Source organism: Leptonychotes weddellii, chromosome 2 (genome assembly GCF_054177405.1).
Source record: "Leptonychotes weddellii isolate Sample4059 chromosome 2, ASM5417740v2, whole genome shotgun sequence".
Lineage (NCBI taxonomy): Eukaryota > Metazoa > Chordata > Mammalia > Carnivora > Phocidae > Leptonychotes > Leptonychotes weddellii.
Genome location: NC_138370.1, coordinates 17263228 through 17284650, shown reverse-complemented (window position 1 = coordinate 17284650; position 21423 = coordinate 17263228). Strand labels below are relative to the sequence as shown.

Sequence of the window (21423 nt, the reverse complement as noted above, 5' to 3'; positions counted from 1 at the left end):
CTTGTATCCAGAGTTTTTCATTTGGGTGAATATGCATAGAATTTCCAAGATGTTTTATGACTTACAAAGAAATATGTACATGGAGTATTTTATTCCTCCTTTTTTACACAAACTGTAACATACCATTCCCCTCCCCCCTTTTTTTTTACACTAAATGGTATAGTTTGAATAGTTTTCCATTTTGGTACATAAAGCATTTCCTTCTTCTTCTTTATGACCACAAAGTACTTGTTTTATAGATGTAGTGTAATTTATTTAACAGGACTCGTGCTGATGGATGTTTTTGTTGTTTCCACTCTTTCCTAAAAGGCCCACCTTTCTTTACCCTCAGCACTGCAGCAAATAACCTTAAAAATAATATTCTAGCCAAATGTGAATATATTTCTTAGATACATTCTCATAGTGGCATGCACATTTGTAGTTTTGACAAATACTGCAAAATTGCCCTACAGAGTAAGTTGCACCAATTTCTACCACTATGCACAATGCTTACTTTCCCATATTCTTTGCCGATACAGTATATTATTGGAATGGATCTTTGCCAATTTATAAGTAGAACATGATATGTTAGTATAATTTTAGTTGTATTTATCTTACTGACAATGAAGTTGAGTATCTTTTCCTATGATTTGGAGTTGTTTTTCTTTATTTTTCTGTAACCTGAGTCTTCTATCCTGTTTTTCATTTTGCTATTGAGTTGTTAGTCTTTTTATCAATTTGTAGGAACTTTTTATGTATTAGAGAAATTACCCCTGTGTCTGTGATACGAGTTTTAAATGTTTTCCCCCAGTTTATTTGTCTTATTTATAATGGGCTTTGTCATATAGGTTTTTGTTTTTGTTCTTTCTTAATGTCAAGCAATTAATCATTTTCTCTTATGACTTTGGAATTTGGGATCACAGAAAGTCCTTTCCCACCCCACAGTAATTATTTCCCAATGATTTCATCTAGTTCTTGTAAGATTTAGTTGGAAGCATTTAAATCTTTGATGAATTTGGTTTTTATCATGTTATGAATATAATGATCTGTCTCCAATTCATTTTTTTCCAGCCGTCCCAACACTGTTTATTGACTGATCTTTTTTTCCATTTATTTCACATCTGTCTTACATCCTTATTCCCTTATGTGTTTCGGGCTTTTTCTGGATTTTATATTCAGTTCCATTGATCTGCATATCCATTTACCACTATTTGCTCTAAAAAAAAGTTGCTTTTCTTTTTTTTTTTTAAATTATAAAGGTTTTGTAATTTGTTTTACCAGATGGCACAGTTATTCTCTTCTTAACCCTCCATCAGATACTTTTCTTTCTATAATTTTCCATATGAACTTTAGTTTCAAAATCCATAAAATTGTTTTCCAACATAATTTCAACTTATGTAAATCTATGTAATTAAATAAAATAATAATACTCCAGTTTAAAAATTGTTCAAGCTTTATATATTTTGGAACATATTTCAGTACTCTGATATGTGTGTTTTCCACACCACCAAGTAATTCTCCAGTTCTCAGCAGACAGTGACCGGGTTTCCTATAGATATAATTCAATTCTGATGCTCTCTATCTGAAGGTAGTGACAGATCCCACAAGTTAAAGGCTCAGTCTCAGAAGACTGCTCCACTTTAAACACCAGTCAAATCCACAGGTTGTTCACGTGCTTCTGACCAACTGACTGTAAAATCAGAGGTTCCCATGATGCCTCCCCTCAGGTTCCATTAATATGTTGGAGCTGCTCACAAAACTTAGAGAAATATTTACTTATGTTTACCAGTTTATTATAAAGGGGCATTATGAAGGATACAGATGAATAGCCATGTGAAGCAATGCACAGGGCAAGGACTGGAAGAGCCCCGAATGCAGGCGCTTCTGTCCCCGTGGGCCGGGGTGCACCATCCTCCCACCATGTGGATGCATTCACCAACAAGGAAGTTTGTCAGACCTCATTGTTCAAGAGTTTTCATAGAACTTAGTTTGCAGCCCCTCATTCCCTGAGGTTGGTGGGTGCAGCTAATAGTTCCAGCCCTTCGTCGGTGTGTCTTTCTAGTGACTACCCTATCCTGAGACTACATAGGAGCCCAGACAGAGTCACCATTAATTTTTTTGAATTACTGTTTTCAGTTTTTTGGATAAATCTCCAGAAGTAGAATTGCTGGATCATATGGTAATTCTATTTTTGATTTTTTTGAGGACCCTCCATACTATTTTGCATAGTGGCTGCACCAATTTATATTCCCACCAAGAGTACACAAGGGTTTCCTGTTCTCCACATCCTCCACAACACTTATTTCTTGTCTTCTTAGTGATGGCTATTCTAACAGGTGTCAGGTGATAATTCATTGTGGTTTTGATCTGCGTTTTCATGATGATTAGTGATGTTGCACATCTTTTTATGTATCTCTTGGCCATCTGTATGTTATCTTGTAAAAAATATTTATTAATATTCCCTGCCCATTTTTTAACTGGATTGTGTTTTGCTATTATAGGATTTCTTTACATAGTTTGGATACTAACTCCTGATTATCAGATATATTATTTGCAAATATCTTCTCCCATTTAGTAAGGTGCCTTTTTGTTTTGTGGATAGTTTCCTTTGCTGTGCAGAAGTTTTTTAGTTTGATAGAGTCCCACTTGTTTATTTGCTTTTGTTGCCTTTGCTATTGGTATCAGATGCAAAAAAATCATCACCAAGACCAATTTCAAGAATCTTACTCCTTGTGTTTTCTTCTGAGAGTTTAATGGTTTCTGGTCTTAAATTTAAGTCTTTAATCCACTTTGAATTAATTTTTGTATATGATGTAAAGAAATGGTAATTTCATTCTTTTGCATGTGGCCATCCATTTTCCCCAGTACTGTTTATTGAAGAGCCTATCCTTTCCCCATTGTATATTCTTGGCTACAATATATGCATAGGTTTATTTCTGGGTTCTGTATTCAGTTCCATCGATCTATTTGTATATAGTTTTATGCCAATAATATTCTGTTTTGACTACTATAACATTGTAATATACTTTCAAATCAGGGAGCATCTTTTTTTTTCTTTTTGCTGCTCTGATTGGGTGAGTTTCTCTGCCCTACTTTTGAGTATACTCCTCATTTCTTCTGCTTCATTTAGTCTGCTTTTGAAATCTTCTAGTGTATTTTTTTTTTTAACCTCTGTGACTTCTGTTTGGTACTTAAATTTTTTATCTCTTTGTTGAAGTTCTTACTGTGTTTGTTCATTCATTCTTCCCCCAAGTTCATTAAGTGTATAATACTTTGAACTCTTATCAGGTAAATTACTTATTTCCATTTTATTACATTTTCCCCCCTGAGGTTTTTGTTTGTTTGGAACGTATTTGTCTTCTTCTTCATTTTCCTTGACTATGTTGGTTTCTATGCATAAGATGAAGCAGCCACCTCTCCCAGTCTTGAGGACTGGACCAGGAGATGAACCTTATCATTCAGTCCTGCCCTACCTCTTGATTGTCTCTAAAATCGTGTATTGTCCCAGGACCCTGTTATATTTTTAATAGCTCCCAGTATTTGAGGGTGCACCAGGACCTGAGAAGACCTCAGCCAGCACCTGGATTCAGGCTGAATAGAAGCCAAACCTTCAGCCAGACCCTCAGGTAGCAGCTTTTAAAGTATGCAAATATATATAGTCTGTGGGGCTGCAAGTGTAAGCCGTGCTGGCCACCAGAGATCTGGAGGTCTGGTCCCTGGGTAGAATTGCAAAATTGGGGCCCAGATGATTGTATAAGCTTCTTTCTGGGAGATACTTGTGAGCTGGAGTGAGACTGAGGGAGTGTGCAGAGATGGCATCCACTAACCTACGTTTCCTGGGAGTGCCTCTGTAAGCCCCTGGTTGTATGCCAAACCAGAAGCCTTCTCATCAAGCCAAAGCTTTCAGACCTGTTTATTAGACTCTTTCATAGGAAGACTTAGGGGTGTGTTCGATCTGCTGTCTGTGCAGCGCCCTGGGGGTGGTAGCCTGCCAACAACTGACTCTCTTACTGTTTTACAGTCGCATGGGACCCAGGAATGCAAGCCCTCAGCCTCCAGAGCCATGCAATCAATGGGTATCTTGTGGATGGCAGCCACCAAAACTGGGGCACCAGACATAAAAACTAAGCACCATATGTGCAAGAGAGCTTCCTTCCAAGAGATATTGGTGCTCTGGACTGTGACAGGGAGAACATGAAGAGAGCACCTACCACCCTTTGTCCCTAGAGCAAATCCCAGGGGGTCCCTGGATGGGGGTTAAATTAGGTACCTGTCCCTCAAGCGGACACTTTAAGATTAGGAAATGAGACCCTTACACCTAAAATCTGGGTGCCTCTCAATCGACTGCTTCTGTGCTGGGTCCTGGGGTAGGTCCTTTGGTTTCCAAAGCTAGATGTTTTGGGGGCTGTTCTTTGAGATGCAGGGCTTAAAAGATGGACTGCTCAGTGTGGGGTTCAAACTCTTGCTCTTCAGGAAGAAGCTTCAGGTTTTGCATTTTCTCCTGATTATAGGTCTCTGTGTTGAGGTTTCGGTTTACAGTGAGGTTGTGTCTCAGGCTTTCCTACTTGCTTCAAGATTGATTTTTCATATTTGCTTGATTTGTAGGAGTTGTACAACTAAATTTTAGGGCTTTTTTCTTGAGGAAATTGTTCCATATTCCTGCAGATTTAGTATGTTCATGGGAGGAGGTGATTTCAAGGTCTTGCTTGATTGTCATCTTGAACCAGGACCCAGATATTTTTACACTGCAAAAAATAAATATTGCTCTCTAATTCAATCCCAAGTACATGCTGCTGTACAACTTTTTCTAATCTATATACTTGTTTTTTTATATGTACTTTTTTATATTTTAACATTTTTAGCAGTTCTTCTATACATTTAAGTATTTTCCTTTAAAATCTTTTAGAAACGCAGTCATGACTTTCACTTATATTTTTCCAGATAAAGTGAGAGCTACTATTTAAACAACCTGTCTTGAATACATTTTCTGGGTTAAATGTTCTCCGTTCTCTTTATGAAGACAGTGATTGATGCTAATGGAATGCTCAAAACTCAAAAAGAGCCTGTCTATTCACTTCTACTCTGACTAGTTGAATTACATGTTTTCTAAAATATTTTCTTTTTTCATGGAAACCACACTTCTATTTGGGGGGAGTGGGGTCATTATCAATTTGTAGAATATTTAATTCAATTATATGATTATAATAACAAGATTCTGTCTCTTTGTCATGACCATTGTTATTTAGAACCATTTGGGAATAATTTTATAGGTTTACCCCTAAAGTCTAATGTTTTTTTCTGTCTTTTTCTTTAGCCTCTACAGTAATCCAGGTGGGATGCCTCCTTATGCATCTCAGGGTTTCCCATTTCTTCCTCCATATCCCCCACAAGAAGCTAACAGGACTATCACTTCTTTGTCTGTTGCCGACACTATTTCTTCTTCAACAACAAGTTACACACCAGCCAAACCCGCTGCTCCTTCTTTCGGTGTCCTTTCAAATCTGCCGTTACCTGTTCCTACAACAGACACTTCAGCACCGGTGGGTATCTTCAGTTTTCTGTATTTTTATATCCTTGAAAACTCATCCAATTGACAAATATTTATTATCTGCCTTCTTGTGCCAGCCACTAAGTAAGGCACAAAAGATAAAAAGATTAAATCACATTTTCAACTCAAGTAACAAACTCAGAGGAGACCAGCAAATTATCAAATAATTACAAGTAAGAATAATTTCCAGTGGAGTAGAAGAGAGAGTCTAGAGTTCATGGTGAAGACAGTTGAGGAAACAGTCAGTGCTCTCAGGAACTGAGGTAGACCTAGAAGGGATGCTTTTATAAAAAATGTGTCTCTGCTTTTTCACCACTTTATCCTTAGTGCCTCAGAGCACACCTGATACATACAGTAGGTGCTCACTTAAAATGAGGCAGATAAATTAATTTATTTGTTTATGTTTAAGGCCAGATTTTGATAGGTGGTAATGAATTTGTCAGGATGAAAAGGGTTATATAAAGCTTTCCATAAAGAGGCAATAGTATTGACAAAGTCGCAGAAACGTAAACCAAATCGCATTTTTTGTGAAACTGCCTTTAATAGATCTCTCTGACTGTCGTATAGGAAATAGGCAGAGGCACAAAAAGTGATCACGTAAGAGAAGTAGGTATCAGATTGTGGAGGATCTGCTTTCTACCATGCCAAGGGCTTCAAGTGTCTCATTGGTTTTAAAAAAAATTGTATGTTCTTAAATAAACTGGTAACTATTGCCATGTGGGATGTTACTGAGAGACTACTACTTTATGAATAAAACATAAAATGATTTTAAAACCTCCATTTTAACCTTAAGTGAGTATCACCCACAGTAATACTCAAATATTATAAACCTTATTATATCCAACTTTACTAATTTTAGTGTTTGTAATAATTTAGATTAGGCCCAAGTGGAGTTTGTTTTTCTAATACCTTTCATCATTTTAGTAAGAAATATTATGAATAAATATTGTGAATATCATGAACAATATTAATTACAATTAGTAGGATAAGCAAAGTTACAAGAGATGTTTTCAAGGATCCTCTGTTTTAAAAAGTCGTTTATAAAACAATGGATTACCTATTCCTTATCTACCCTACTGTCTTGTCAGACTTAGTTATGTAACTATTCAGACTTTTGCAACTTACTACATTTTTTTTATATTCAGTATCTTTTATTTGAGGCAAATGTATTCATATATATCAATGAAATCCACAGATGATTCTCTACATTAGTCACAGATACACTTAAGCGTTTTATTTAATATATACTTGCCCAAGAAAGAGGTTAACACAGGTACTCAGATGATCCTCACCCCCCCAAAAAAAAAAAAATTTAATCCTCTATATATAAAGTACACTGAAAAAAATAAGAGTAAAGAAAGAAGGGGAGAATAAGGACAATGTAAAGTACAAAGATGAAGGTGATAATGAAACATGGGATGTAGTACATTAAAAATTACATTTATAAGTAAATAGGAGCAGTCAAAAAGATGGCTAAAACTTAATTACCATTTCATACTTCTCTTTAGATAAGCCAAGATGGTTTTGGTTACAAGATGCCAGATATCCCTGATACATTTCCAGAACTCTCAGAACTAAGGTAAAAAACTTGGAGAGTAATGTCAGTATTCATTATCTCTTTGACAATGATAAATACAAACCAGATCATCATTTTCATACCTGTATTAAAGAAAATGGTTTTTTAAATCCTCACTATTTCTATACTGTGGCTGTTTTAGTTATACAAATCAGCTTTCTGTCTTGTAGTTTGTATTTATTGAGTGAGTATGTACCTAGGGATTTTTCTAGATGCTGGAAATGATATAATAGTTACCAGGATAACAATGTTGTTCTCTCTTGAGGCTTACATTATTGTGAAAATTATTTCTCAATACATCATCCCTGGTGATTTCAAATATTTTTTGGCTTATTTTAGACTTTTTCATTTATCCTTTTGTAGGTAGAACTTTGTACATAGAGGAACACATTAACGTTCTCATAAAGAAAAATCACAGTGTTTTTACAGAGCCAAATTGTATTCAAACTGATGACACAGAAGTCTGTAGTATTAAAGTACTGTGTTTCGTAGAACACTGCTTCTCTAAGTTGCTTCATGAAAAAATTGTTTTATGGCCACTCAACTTTGGGAAGCATTGCATCCTTTATACCCCATTGAAGGTTTATAATACTCATAAGGCTATTTTTACTAAGACTTCTGAGTATAATTAAAAAATTTTTTTTGTAATTCTTGTCTCTGGGATATATCCCACCAGGGATATACAGCCAAATACCTATGAGAAATCCTACAGTTAAAAAAAAAAAAAATTTACCTTAATTGACCCAGTGTTTTATAATCATTTTTAGGAAGTAGTGATTCATTATTTTCTAATAATAGTCAATGAAGGTTTACAATATATCACATACATGTTATGCTTGCAGCAACCCCAGAAAGTAGGTACTATTATTGTTCAGTGTTATAAAGGATTCTTTTTTTTATTCCTTCCTTCTTTTAAAAAAAAATTATTATGAAAATGTCACATTATACTATTATACATGTTATATTATGCACACTATATATTTACACATTTACTGAGGAAAATGGTTGTCTTGGAGAATTTTCTATATCCTGTTTTTGCCTGATTGCATCCTTGTAGTACCATTGAAGATGTTCTTCTCTTTCCTATATTTCTTTCTCTTGGTGGCTAGATCTAGAGTTTTAATTAGAGTTAGGTTCAGTTTTATCGAATCATTGAGCTGCACACCGTAAACCTACACGATGTTATGTGTTATATGTCAATTATATCTCAATGCTGAAAAAAAAATAGGTTCAATTCTTTGGTCAAGAATACTTACATTGTAATTAGTGCATACTTATTACATCACATAAGGCAACAGTGATGTCTGGTTGCCCTATTTTTAGTGACATTAAGATTGAAACAGATGAAACCCCTGAAATCATTGGCTATCCATTATTTCATTAAGGATTGCAAATGTGATTATTACTGCCGGAATTAACCAGAATTCTGTGAAAAGAACTTTTGTATCAACTATTTAGTTTTATTGAAATACACTTCATATAGGAATGGAAAGATAAATCCTTGTTTTTTGTTTTTTGTTTTTCAGTTTTCAGAATAATGAGTTGATGCACAAACAAGCTCCAAAGTTTTTGATAGGCAAGGTTTTCTGTGTTTACTTTTATAGTTGTTTCTGTGTTGTTAAGAACTCATAAATTTTTTAAAAAATATATTTGATGTGTTTCAGTATATTGCAGTCATTATTCTTCTTGATGCTTAAACAGTTCTATCTTGAGTCCCTAACAAACTCTTCACATTGGCTTCTATAGCCTTTCTGACAAAACAAAGATGCCATCGTGAAATTTCTTTTCCCTGGCCTGAAGTCATTTCTCTGAAAGACACTTGTTCTTTTTCAAAATTACAATATCAATATTATTGCTATGATTATTGAATTCAAGATAAGGTTTGTTTTTGTTTTGTTTTTTATATTTCTTTTGTGTTTTGGTTCTGTCACACCTGACATGTACAGTCAAATACTGTTTTTTAAAGTCTGAATACTACTTCTCTGGAGGATATGTAACTTAGAAAAAAACCAGTGCTTGTTTATTTCCATTTACTCTGAATTTTAGAGACTGCTTTTTTTTTAATTAAATTTTTTTAAACATATGATGCTTTTGTATGGATCGGAAGTCAAAACTAATAGATATGTTCAGTAAGGTTTAGCTTCCATTTCTATCCCACCCATCCAGTTTCCTCTTTCACCCTGTGGATATTGATTTTTGGTTTTGGTTTAGCCCTCCATGATTGCTTTTCCTTAAATATTTTATGACTATCTGTACACACACATATCCATATATGTACCTTTTATTGTGACAGCCACACACCTATTAGCTAAGTAGACACAGAGGTTAACATTGTTGTGATTGTTCATGAACCCTAGTCTTCATAATCCTATCGTGATTGGATGCTACTTTCAGACCACTTTATGTTCCACTGTGGTTGATGTTTTATTGCTTTTAAGGTTATAATTTGCCTCCTTATGTATGTGTGTGTGTATATATAGATATAGATATATAAATGATAGTTCAAAAATTATTTAGAGCCATATCAACTGAATAAAATGGAAAACCTGAATATCATCATGGAGAAAAATTAGTGACTGATATTCATTAACTTTTCTGTTGTGTTTCTAGTGTGTCACAGCTTACAGATATGAATGAACAAGAGGAGATATTACTAGAACAGTTTCTGACTTTGCCCCAACTAAAACAGATTATTACTGACAAGGATGACTTAGTAAAAAGTATTGAAGAGCTAGCAAGTATGTCTTTCCTTACTTCTTAAATTTCCTAAGAAAAATATGATGTTTATCTAGAAATAAACCAGAAATTTATCTTACAGGAAAAAATCTCCTTTTAGAGCCCAGCTTGGAAGCCAAAAGGCAAACTGTTTTAGATAAGGTGAGTTAGTTATCATTTTGAAGAAATCCATACAATTTAAAAATATAATAAAATAACATTTTTATTTTATCTATTAGTATGAATTGCTTACACAGCTGAAATCTACTTTTGAAAAGAAGATGCAAAGGCAACATGAACTTAGTGAGGTAAGATGTTTAGCTCTTTACCGTAAGAATTTTTATTTATTTATTTTTTGTTTTTTTATTTTTTAAAGATTTTATTTATTTATTTGACAGAGAGAGACAGAGTGAGAGAAGGAACACAAGCAGGGGGAGTGGGAGAGGAAGAAGCAGGCTTCCCACTGAGCAGGGAGCCCAATGTGGGGCTCGACCTCAGGACCCTGGGTTCATGACCTGAGCCAAAGGCAGACGCTTAATGACTGAGCCACCCAGGCGCCCCCACCATAAGATTTTTTAATCTGAATATGTGTGAGCCACATTCTTACTTTCATTATTATCAGAAAGCAGTTATTAGGTGTCTGTCTTTATAAGGCTTGATGAATAGCTGTTAATTATGGGGCATTATACATTATTTGTGCTCATGCAAGGGCATATTTGGTTCCAAAGCAGAAAAATACAAAACGCCCCATAAATAACTTAACTAGGAACATTATTATAAATGCCAGTTTACTTCCTCTAATAAATCTAACAAAAAACTTGAACTGTAGTCTCACTTGTAAGCTTATGTACAGCTATCTCAAGTGAAAACTTAGGAAATTGAAAAATATATGAAAATTATAAAGTTTAATTCACCACAAGTAATAGGTTTTATGCTAGAAATCCAGCTAAATAAAAAATAAAAACCACTTTACAAAATTCAACCCATATTTCTGTAAAATCTTTAAAAATGAAAAGGAATAGGAGACATCATCTTTGTATGTCATGTCCATAACCAACATCATAATTTAACAACATCCTCTTTCCTTTAAAGTCAGCAATTCTGGAAGGTAAAGCCAATGTAAAAAAACAAAAAAAAACAACAGAAAAAAAATGATGGCAAAGGGAAATATAAATTTATAATGGATTTCAGATAATTTAATCATCCTTTAGAGTTAAAGACAAAAATAATAGCTAACATTGAATAGTGATTATGCATCTTACACTGCACTATGCGATTTTCATATATTGCCCATTATTTCCACAAAATTCTAGGAGGTAGGCGATGTTATTATTTTTTATAGTATAGATAAGCAGTCTGAGGCACAGGGATATTGAATAACTTTCCTGAAGTCATACAAACAAAGTATCAGAGTCAGGAATCAAATGTAAGCAGTCCTCCCTTCCTCTTAACCAGAAGAAAGTCTGAGAAAAACAACTGAAACACTCTTAGCTGCACATTAGAGTTTAGTAGATGCTGAATAATAGTCACATCATTCTTTATAAATTCTTAGTAAGTTAAGAATAGAAATTAATTCCTTAACTTGAGATATTAGAAACCAACAGCAGGCATCACAATTGCCAGATATTTCCAGGATCCCCTTAATATTAGGAATAAGACAGTGAAAGGAAAGCAAAGGAAAGAACAAGAAACTCAAAAAGAGAAATATGAATGTCCAGTAGACACACTGGTATAACAGTTACTCTGTCTTCTGTGCCATTTATAGAAGAATTGCTTGAAATGATTTTTGAAACACTTAAAAAATATAACCTTGATTCCTACGCTTGTCTCTACATGTGTTCACTCAAAATCTTTGGGGATGATGAGTCAGTCTTCTGTGTAAAGTATGTAAATCACTTCACTGGACTCTTGGTGCCTTCAGTGCAGAAACATGCCATATTTTATTCCCCCATACACCCAGTACCAGGTCCAGTCCTTGGCACATAGTAGATACTCAGTAAATATTCAATGAATAAATAATGGAAGCATTTGAACAGATAGTCAGCCTTTCAATAATAATAATTATAATCAAAATCTGCCTCATTCTTCTGAGCCAAACTTAAAAAGTTAAATGACCAGGGTTGGCAAGGGTGAAGAGAAAATGGTTCATTCCTGTTCATTCCTGTGTGTGAGTTGCCACCTCACACCCACTAGCATGACTATTTTTAAAAATAGCCTGGGTGGCTCAGTCGGTTAAGGGTCCTGACTCTTAATCTCAGCGCAGGTCTTGCTCTCAGGGTCATTAGTTCAAGTCCCACGTTGGGCCCCACGTTGGGCCCCACGCTGGGCATGGAGCGTACTTAAAAAAAGTAAATAAAAAAAAAAATAAAAATCATCTTATTTCTTATATTTAGGTCTTCAGTCCATTTTGAGTTAATTTTTAGTTACTTTTTTATTTTTTGAGTGAATTTTTATATATGAGGTAAGATAAAGGTCCAACTTCATCCTGATGTGAGTATCCAGTTTTCCCTGCACCATTTGCCAAAGACTGTCTTTTGGTCTTAACACACTTTTTGAAAATATTTGACCATGTTTGTGAGGGTATATTTCTAGGCTTGGTCTTTCATTCATCTACATGTCTCTTCTTATGCCAGTACAATGTTGTTTTGATTGCTGTAACATTGTAGTAAATTTTGAAATCAGGAAGTATGCAACTTTGTTCTTCCTTTTTAAGATTGTTGTGGCTGTTTGGGGTCACTTAAGATTCCATATGAATTTTAGAATGGGTTTTTCTTTTTCTGCAAAAAACTGTCATGGAGATTTTGATAAGAATAGCATTGACTCTGTAGATCACTTTGGGTAGTATTGTCTTTTTTTTTTTTAAAGATTTTATTTATTTGAGAGAGAGAGAGAGCATGAGAAGGTGGGGCAGAGAGAGAGAGAGGAAAGGGAGAAGCAGACTCCCTGCTGAGCCGGGAGCCCAGTGCGGGGCTCAATCCCAGGACCCCAGGATCACGACCTGAGCCAAAGGCAGCCGCTTAACCAGCTGAGGCACCCAAGCGCCCCTGGGTAGTATGGTCTTCTTAACAATATTAAGTCTTCCAATCCGTGTACACAAGATGTCTTTCCATTTATGTCTTCTTCAGTTTTTTTCAGCAGTGTTTATACAGGTCTTTTGCCTGTTTGGTCAGATTTAATCCCATCACTTTTGCCATATTCTGTTCATTAGAAGGGAGTCACTGTGTCCAGCCCACACTCAAGAGGTGGGGAATAATAGAGGTCCTCTTAGAGGGTGCCTACCACAATGACCTAATTCCTAAATCCCAGGAGAAGACACTGATTGGCTCAGTTTCCCTCATTCAGTGGTTTGCAGCCAATGGATTCGGTTATTTTGTGTTTGGTATCTATCCCTATATCCAAAAGCTGAGGACCTGGGTGGTAGCAGTTTTCCTCAAGAAGGAGGCTGTGAGGGCGCCTGGGTGGCTCAGTCCTTAAGCGTCTGCCTTTGGCTCAGGTCATGATCCCAGGGTCCTGGGATCGAGCCCCGCATCGGGCTCCCTGCTACGCGGGAAGCCTGCTTCTCCCTCTCCCACTCCCCCTGCTTGTTTTCCCTCTCTTGCTGTGTCTTTCTCTCTGTCAAATAAATAAATAAAATCTTTAAAAAAAAAAAAAAAGAAGGAGGCTGTGTAAGGGATATAATGAATTGCTCCTCCCTACCCCTATCTCATTTCCTTTGCCTCTAAGAAGTTTTTCTGAGCAGTGTAAACTAAATTAGTACTTGATTTTCTTTTTCAGAGCTGTAGTGCGAGTGCCCTACAGGCAAGATTGAAAGTAGCTGCACATGAAGCTGAGGAAGAATCTGATAATATTGCTGAAGATTTCTTAGAGGGAAAAACTGAAATAGATGATTTTCTCAGTAGCTTCATGGAAAAGAGAACAGTATGTAAAACTCTTCAGTTGAGGACAAGTGACAGTGTTATACCAAATTACTTAAGTATTTTCATGACTAAAAAATACTTTAGCATGTTACTGAGCTGGAGTTTTGAGTGCCATGAGAAGAAACTGAAGAGCTTCTCTTTTTTAAGAATGATAGCAATATTTTACTATCATTTTGTACTAAAGCTAGTAAATCAGTTTAAGTCTGGTCTTAATAGTTATAGGAGTGTACAACTTCTTATGTTCAACAAGTTATTTAAAAGGGAATAATCTATAAATAGTTACTTTAAAATTTGTAAATATTATTGGGAACATTCTGCGATAGTTTCTGTTCTGTTCTGATTTCCAAAAATTAAGAAAGTCTACTTGACCGTATCTTGCCCTTTGATAGAGTTCTAAATATTTACCTGATTTCTCTGAAGCATCACATTTGAAAATTAACCTTTTTGTTAATAAACTTTGTAAAATGTGTACTATGTATGTGCATATCCTGTTAAGGAAAGTGGGCAGATTTTATTGTCCCCATTTTCCATAAGAGAACATTGAAGTTCAGGGACGTTAAAGATTATGGTTATAGCATTAGTAAAGCATTGATTTTTGGTTCATTCTTTTGTGGTACTATATAGCTGTACCTTAAAGTTTTTATTTATTAAGCTTCCTGGTTAACAACAGTAGGGTTTTGTTTTTATATTTTTAAAACACAGATGCTTGAAATTCCACAATCAGAGAATTGATATAAAGGGTCAAGGTTTATTTAACATTCTGGAAGTTCACAGGCAGAGGTTATCTTCCAGATACAATTCAGTGTTTGTGGGGGTGGGGATTCTTAAATTCTGAGCTACCTTAAACATTCAAAAGTTAAAGATGTCAACAGGTTAAGGGATTCTTAAACTTCGAATTCTGTCCTAATGGTAAGAAGGAGTAGGTAAATCATTGGAGAAGTGACTGGTATTTTAAATCATTTATCTTCTAGATCTGCCACTGTAGAAGAGCCAAGGAAGAGAAACTTCAACAAGCAATAGCAATGCACAGCCAATTTCATGCCCCACTATAGGTAAATTGTCTTCCAGAAAGTTTGAGTCAGAAGGCTATTGCATGACTACTCTTTAATTGAAGTCTTTTTACCCCAGTGCCTGTTTAGTCAGCTTTAAGCATAATTCTGTCATAGCTTCTGTGTTAGATGACATAGAAAATGCTTTGTAGTATACATTAAGCATAATTTTATATACATTAGCATTTAACCAGTGGAAATCTTTTGGATAGTTTGTCACTATGCTGTTGGCTTAAATGAAATGTTTATTTCAGTGTTGGATAGCTACTTCTGTAGAATCGTAAGCTGTAATTCGTTCCTGTCTCTTAGCTGGTATATGGTGTTTACCATTTCACTTAGTTGACATTATTTCTCACTAGTCTCCTTTGTCATTTCTTCCCTAAAATGAACTTCCTATCTGTTGCTTTTCCATCTCAGACCAGGATTATTCCAGTAATTGTCTTGCCAGTCACCTGAATGTAGTTTTTCTCCTTCCTGCACAGCACTGACAGAACGATCTCAAATACCACCCTGTGGTATACTTTCTCTGTCGCAGAACTTATGATGAAACCTTAGCAGGGGCAGGATCACTGTTAAATTTCTCTCTGTCTTTAAGCCTTCTATAATCTGCAGTACGTTTGGGAACACCCACTTCAGTTTTCCATTTTCCCCTTAAGTTCTCCATTTCATGTTATTTCTCCTATCACTGTATCTTTGGTCACGCTCTTATTGATCTCAAGACACTCCCTTTTCCTCTCCATCTATGTAGTTTAGGAGTGATTTGGTTGTGAAGACTAGTTCACACCCCAACAAATTTAAATAAAAGCTTGTATTATTGAACAATGCAGAAATACTTTATAAGAGTCAGAATGCACAAAGGACAGCTCAGTCGCTGAGAGTGAAAACACGACAAGAAGCCATAATAACTTCTTCTCACACCCTTGCTAAGGCTGCTTGTTTCTCTTTTCTGTGTCTCTGTTCTTGCCTGCCTCTCACTGTCTTGTGCTTCCTGACTTGCAGCTCTTCAGAGTGCCTTTCTTCGCTCCCCTCGCACATGCTCCACCATTGCTCCCCACAGGCCTGGCCACATTAGGACAGTTCACGTCGCCCATGGAAACTAAACAAGGGTTTCACTGCCAATCCCCAGGAAAGAGACTGGCCCAACAGCAGTTTGGCCTGGAGATCAGTGTCATGTGGCTCTGTGCTCATTCAAGTGAGCTGAAGGAGGGGACTCTGAAGAGGGAGCATTTATAGGGAAGGAAGTGGCAGGAATTTCTCATCTCTACCTCAGACTCATCTGCCCCTTCCCTTAATCTGGTTGTACATAACATTGAATTGTTTTCTTGTTTTACAAATCATACTGTCAGTTCCCCTTGGGTAAGGGCTGATTTTTAATATCAAGGTTTAGGAAGAAAGTAGGCACTGAGTAATTATTTATACGAACATGATAGAATTCTTTCCCTACCTCTTTTCCCTCATAGTCAAGTTATCTTCTTATAGGTAGATCTTAATTGGAAGAGAATGTAAAGAGATGACAATTTATCACCTTAAGTTAAATCTTAGGGTTTTTTATGTTTTCTTTTCAGATTTTCCTGAAAACATAAACTGCCAAGACAGAAATGACACAAGACTAAGCACATTTTTATGTATGATTTGCAAATTGGCATTTCATCACAGTGGCTGAATTCATAGATATCCTGTTATAGATCATATACAGAACTGAGACTGATTTTGTACAGATTAGAATGACTGCTGTAGCCTTCGCTTTGAGAAATTTTTCTGCACGATTTGCACTATGTTTATTTATTGTTGATCAATCCTATCATATTTAAGTTCCACTGCTGTTCCTCTGTTCAATTATTAAGTACCTATGCATGTAATTTTAGCTAATTTCAATATTTTATAAAATTGCTTCGTTTAAATTTATATTTTTAATTTGACACTGCCTCATTTATCAAAAATGGTTTGTTTAGATATTTTTCCTCTAAACCTTTTTGAAAAATTACTATTTTCAACTATAGAAAGCCTTATTTCTCCTTCTTTCCAAATGATGAAACTTTCAAAAAATATTTGTTTTTAAGTATTTATAGTGTCAGGAAATACCAAACCTACTAATGTGCCATCTCAAGAAAGTAACTTTTAATACACAATAAATCAAGAGAATACATCAGCTGCTCATATATTGTTTAATTTTTAAAATTAAGGATACATTTAGGGGTGCCTGGGTGGCTCAGTTGGTTAAGCGACTGCCTTCGGCTCAGGTCATGATCCTGGAGTCCCTGGATCGAGTCCCGCATCAGGCTCCCTGCTCGGCAGGGAGTCTGCTTCTCCCTTTGACCCTCCCCCCTCTCATGTGCTCTCTCTCATTCTCTCTCTCAAATAAATAAAATCTTAAAAAAATAAAATTAAGGATACATTTAAGAAGCAATACAGTTAAATAATTATTTTACCTAATAGAAAAAAAATTGCCTTCCGCTTCATCTAGTCCAACATAAACTTTCATACTCCTTTTTTTATATAATTATCTGATAGGCTTGTGATTGGATAATGATATACTTTCTAAATTCCTAATGTTAAAAACAATCTTTTTGTTAATAAATAGTAAATCTAGACACAGAAGTCAATGAATTCTTTTGACCTTTACTGTGAGTTAGCTTTTCATAAGAGAACAGCTTTATTAATAAAATTAATATTTAACTTTTGGGCAGTCTAGTTTTTAATTAATTTTATTGAATTTGCTCTTTAAATTGTACTATGTTCAGCAGTTTGCTTCTATACCATGTTACAGAATGAACACATTTTATGGGTAGCTGTAAAAGCTAATAAAGGAGAAAATCTGTAACTATGTGTATCTGAGGCTTGGTAAGGTGGTGTCTAAATCACAAAACAAGTTAATGCATACTTTTGTTTAAATTTCCATCCCAATATGTATTGTTATTCCAGATGCCAGCATATAGTACTACAGTTTTGTTTTTTTTTTTAATTCTTTTTCTTTCTGTACATGTCCTTGGCAATAGAACTTTAGGAAAAAAAAAATTATTTTCTTAGAATTGAAAAATAATACTTAATCTGTCTTTGTGGAAGAGCAAGTATTCATATGGACTATAAGTATATAATTGGAATAAAGATATTAACTTTCATTAATTGCCTGTCTCACTGGCGCTGTGCTAAGGGCATGCTGTTTAATCTTCAGAATGACCAGACATGATTTTTATGGATTTGTAGATGAAATAACCGAGGTAAGTGTTTTAAATTTATGGCAGAGTCTTCTGGGTATTCAGAAACCTTTGCATATTGCACAGACCAGCAGAACTTCCAATTTTCCCAGCAGTCACTGCAATGGAGGACATAATAGCCCCAGTCTTTTGCAAATAATCAGGTGGCTTTCTTAGAAACTGTGTAGAACCTATAACAAGAGAGCAGCAGATCACAGCCATTTTAAAAGGACATTAATTCATTTGATCTGCTAATTTTATTTAACACCTATTCAGAATAAGGCACAGTGGAAATACTATACAGTAACTCAAACATGGTTTAGGTGCTTGGGTGCTCATCTGCCTTCCCCTCCACGCAAAAACAAACAAAACCCCCAAAACATAAAAACCCCACATTTTCTTACACAGTAAATTTCTTCTACATAATCACGTAATTCATCTCAATGTTTTTTATTCTTTAAACCAAACTGTCCTAGTTCCATTCTATACCAGTTAACATAGCTTGCTTCCTCCTTCCAAAATTAATTTATTAGGCAACTTCCTTACAACCCAGTCATTAAAAAGAGGAATTTGATCATGAATATCTATCCGCATTTAACCAACAGACAATTTAGTTCAGATATAGGTTGTATAAGTTGTCCAAGACAGAAAAAAATCTGCATATTTTGGTTTATATTGCAATAGAAAAAGTAAGTGATTTTTTGGGTAATTTTATGGCTATGTTGTTTTCTTCTAAAAATTGGTCATTTGGAGAGGTCATGCCACAGGGGAAAAAAGGCCTGCCAAGGCAGAGGTTCTGATTTTACTTTAACATGTAAGAGAAGACCAGATGGAAATCAGAAAATAGAGGAAAGCTTAGGAGTTATTATTCAGAGTAGAAGTTTGTCATGGGTAGAAATTTAAACACTAATGTCTCAAATAGAAGAAAGTTGTCTAAATAAATGGGATGTACAGTAAAGATACCTGTTTCAAATTGGAAGATTTTCTAGGAATAAACAAGAGTAGGAAGTTTATGTTGGAATAGAGGTTGTTTGACAGGTAAGTTTGATCATAAATTACATTTGCTTAAATCGAAGGAATTTCAATGAAAATTGGAATTCATTTTTAGGGGAAGAGAGTAAACTTTTTGATCTTAAAGAATAAAACCATATGCCAAGGTTTCCCTTATCCTCACCTAACTTTATTTTTAAAGAAGTTCCTTTGTTGATTGCTGAATTTATGGTCAAAGTTCTTACCTACTTCAAATAATTAAATTTTCCTGAGTATCACTAAATAACAAGTCACTTGAGCTCTAAATATTACTAGTTGGGAAGTAATCTGCCTTGAGTCGGTTTTACATTAGTTTATTACCTATGCCTTAAAACAGGTGCTCTAAATAAAACACTTTCTGATTGATGTTTGATGTAAAATGAATATGTGCTATTAGAGATTTTAATTTTAGTCTTTTGGTTTGGCCATGCTCTTTCAAGACCCTGTGAAAGCATAATAAAGTTTTAATATGCAATAAATGTAACTTTTTATATAAATATCAGTGTTAGATTAACTTCTAGTAAGTAGTCTAAATGAACATATGTGTAAGTTATAGTATCTTGTAAAACGTTTGGGGAGGCTGAAAAAAGAGTTTATGTGTCTGATGGGAAAGACATCACATTAAAGACATTTTAAAATACCAAATATTTATACTATTTGTGTTTCAAAATAAATTGCATAGTTTTGTTTCATATATTTACTGTGTCATTTTTAAAAAAAAAATTTCTGTATTTTTGTAGATATAAACTGCCAAATGGAAGAAATTAAAATCTCATCCTCAGTATTAGGCAAAGAAGTTTCCAAGAGTTAATAACTACAACAATGGCATATAGTGAGTTGTCTTATAAAAATGCAAAATCCATTACAAGTATTATCCTAAGTATCATTAATAAGGTATTACTATATACAGTAAATGGCAGAAAATGAACAAGTATTCCTCAGCAGAGTATGCTCAAATTTTATGTTCTAAAAGAATTGTACTTGTTTTATTTACATTAACAGAGTACTTTTATAACACATCTCTGACATATTAGAGTTGTTCTGTTTAAATGATTAACACATAAACAATTACAGTCGGCTTTTGAACAATGTGGAGCTTAGGGGCACTGACTTCCTGCACAGACAAAAATCCATGTACAATTTTTGACTCCTCAAAAACTTAACCACCAGTAGCCTGCTGTTGCCTAGGAGCCTTATTGATAACATAAACAGTTGATTACCACATATTTTGTTTGTTATATACTGTATTCTTACAATAAGTAAGCTAGAGAAAAAATGTTAAAAATCATAAAGAAGAGAAAATACATTTACACTACTGTGCTTTATTGAAAAAAAAAAATCTGTATATATGTGGAGCCGTGCAGTTCAATCTGATGTTGTTCAAGGGTCAACTGAATACTGGATTATTTTATTTAAATATATTGCTATACGCCCTCCAAACCTTTCATACCGGGCATTTCAGCAATGTAGCTTTCTTGTCCTTTCTCTTTTTTTCTGTTTTATTGGTACATAGTTGACATACATCACTGTCTAAGTTTAAGATAGAAAACATAATGGTTTGACCTACATACATTGTGAATGATTACCACAATAAGTCGACTGAAGCATCCATCATCTCACCATGGGAGATAAGCTAAAAAGCAAAAGTTGTTTTCCTTGTGATGAGAATTATTAGGATTAACTCTCTTAACTTTCATGTGTATCATGAAGCAGTGTTAGCTATGCTCATGCTATGCGTATGTTACGACCCTAGTACTCATTTATCTCGTCACTGGAAGGTTGTACCTTTTCACCATCTTTCTCCAGTCCCCCTCCCTACACCCCCATCTCTGGTAACCATAAGTCGGATCTCTTTTCCTATGAGTTGTTTGTTTGTTTGTTTTAGATTCTATATATGAGATCATACAATGTTTGCTTTTCTCTTGACTTATTTCACTTAGCATAATAATGCCCTCAGGATCCGCTCATGTTGTCACAAGGGGCAGGATATCCTTGTTCTCTATTGCTGAATAATATTCCATTGTGTATCTACTCAACTTCTTCATTCACCCATCAATGGACAGTTAGTTTGTCTCCCTGTCTTGGCTGTTGTAAATAATGCTGTTATGAACATGGGGGTGCAGAAACCTTTTAGAGTTACATGTTTTTGTTTCTTTTGGACATGTTCCCAGAAATTGAATTGCTGGGTCATGGCAGTTCAGTTTTGTTTTTTTTTTCCAAGGACAGTTTGGACTTTTGTTAATTGAAGATAATCAACAGGCAATATTGTATAAGTTTCAGGTGTATAGTGATTTGTTTATATGTATTATGAAGTGATCACTACAGTAAGTCTAGTTACCATCTGTCATTATACAAAGTTGTTAGAATATTATTATATTCCCTATGCTGTACATTACATCCCCTGTCTTATTTTATA

At 34.9% G+C, this 21423-nt stretch overlaps 2 protein-coding genes across 3 annotated transcripts in view; both read left to right on the top strand.

Moving 5' to 3' along the window:
- VPS37A (VPS37A subunit of ESCRT-I) overlaps positions 1–17903 on the top strand; it is a 42732-nt gene extending 24829 nt beyond the window's left edge. The window contains exons 5-12 of one of the 2 annotated variants that reach the window (XM_031040816.2): positions 5294–5519; positions 7036–7106; positions 9714–9841; positions 9940–9980; positions 10058–10126; positions 13593–13736; positions 14707–14787; positions 16350–17903. In XM_031040816.2, the coding sequence (XP_030896676.1) occupies positions 5294–5519; positions 7036–7106; positions 9714–9841; positions 9940–9980; positions 10058–10126; positions 13593–13736; positions 14707–14787 (760 nt within the window). In that variant the 3' untranslated portion in view covers positions 16350–17903. Of the gene's footprint in view, positions 1–5293; positions 5520–7035; positions 7107–9713; positions 9842–9921; positions 9981–10057; positions 10127–13592; positions 13737–14706; positions 14788–16349 lie in introns of both variants that reach the window. The other variant, XM_006744845.3, reaches the window with a different exon arrangement.
- Positions 1–21423, top strand: part of SLC7A2 (solute carrier family 7 member 2) — a 363691-nt gene that overhangs the window by 93536 nt on the left and 248732 nt on the right. The gene's annotated exons all lie outside the window — the stretch shown is intronic.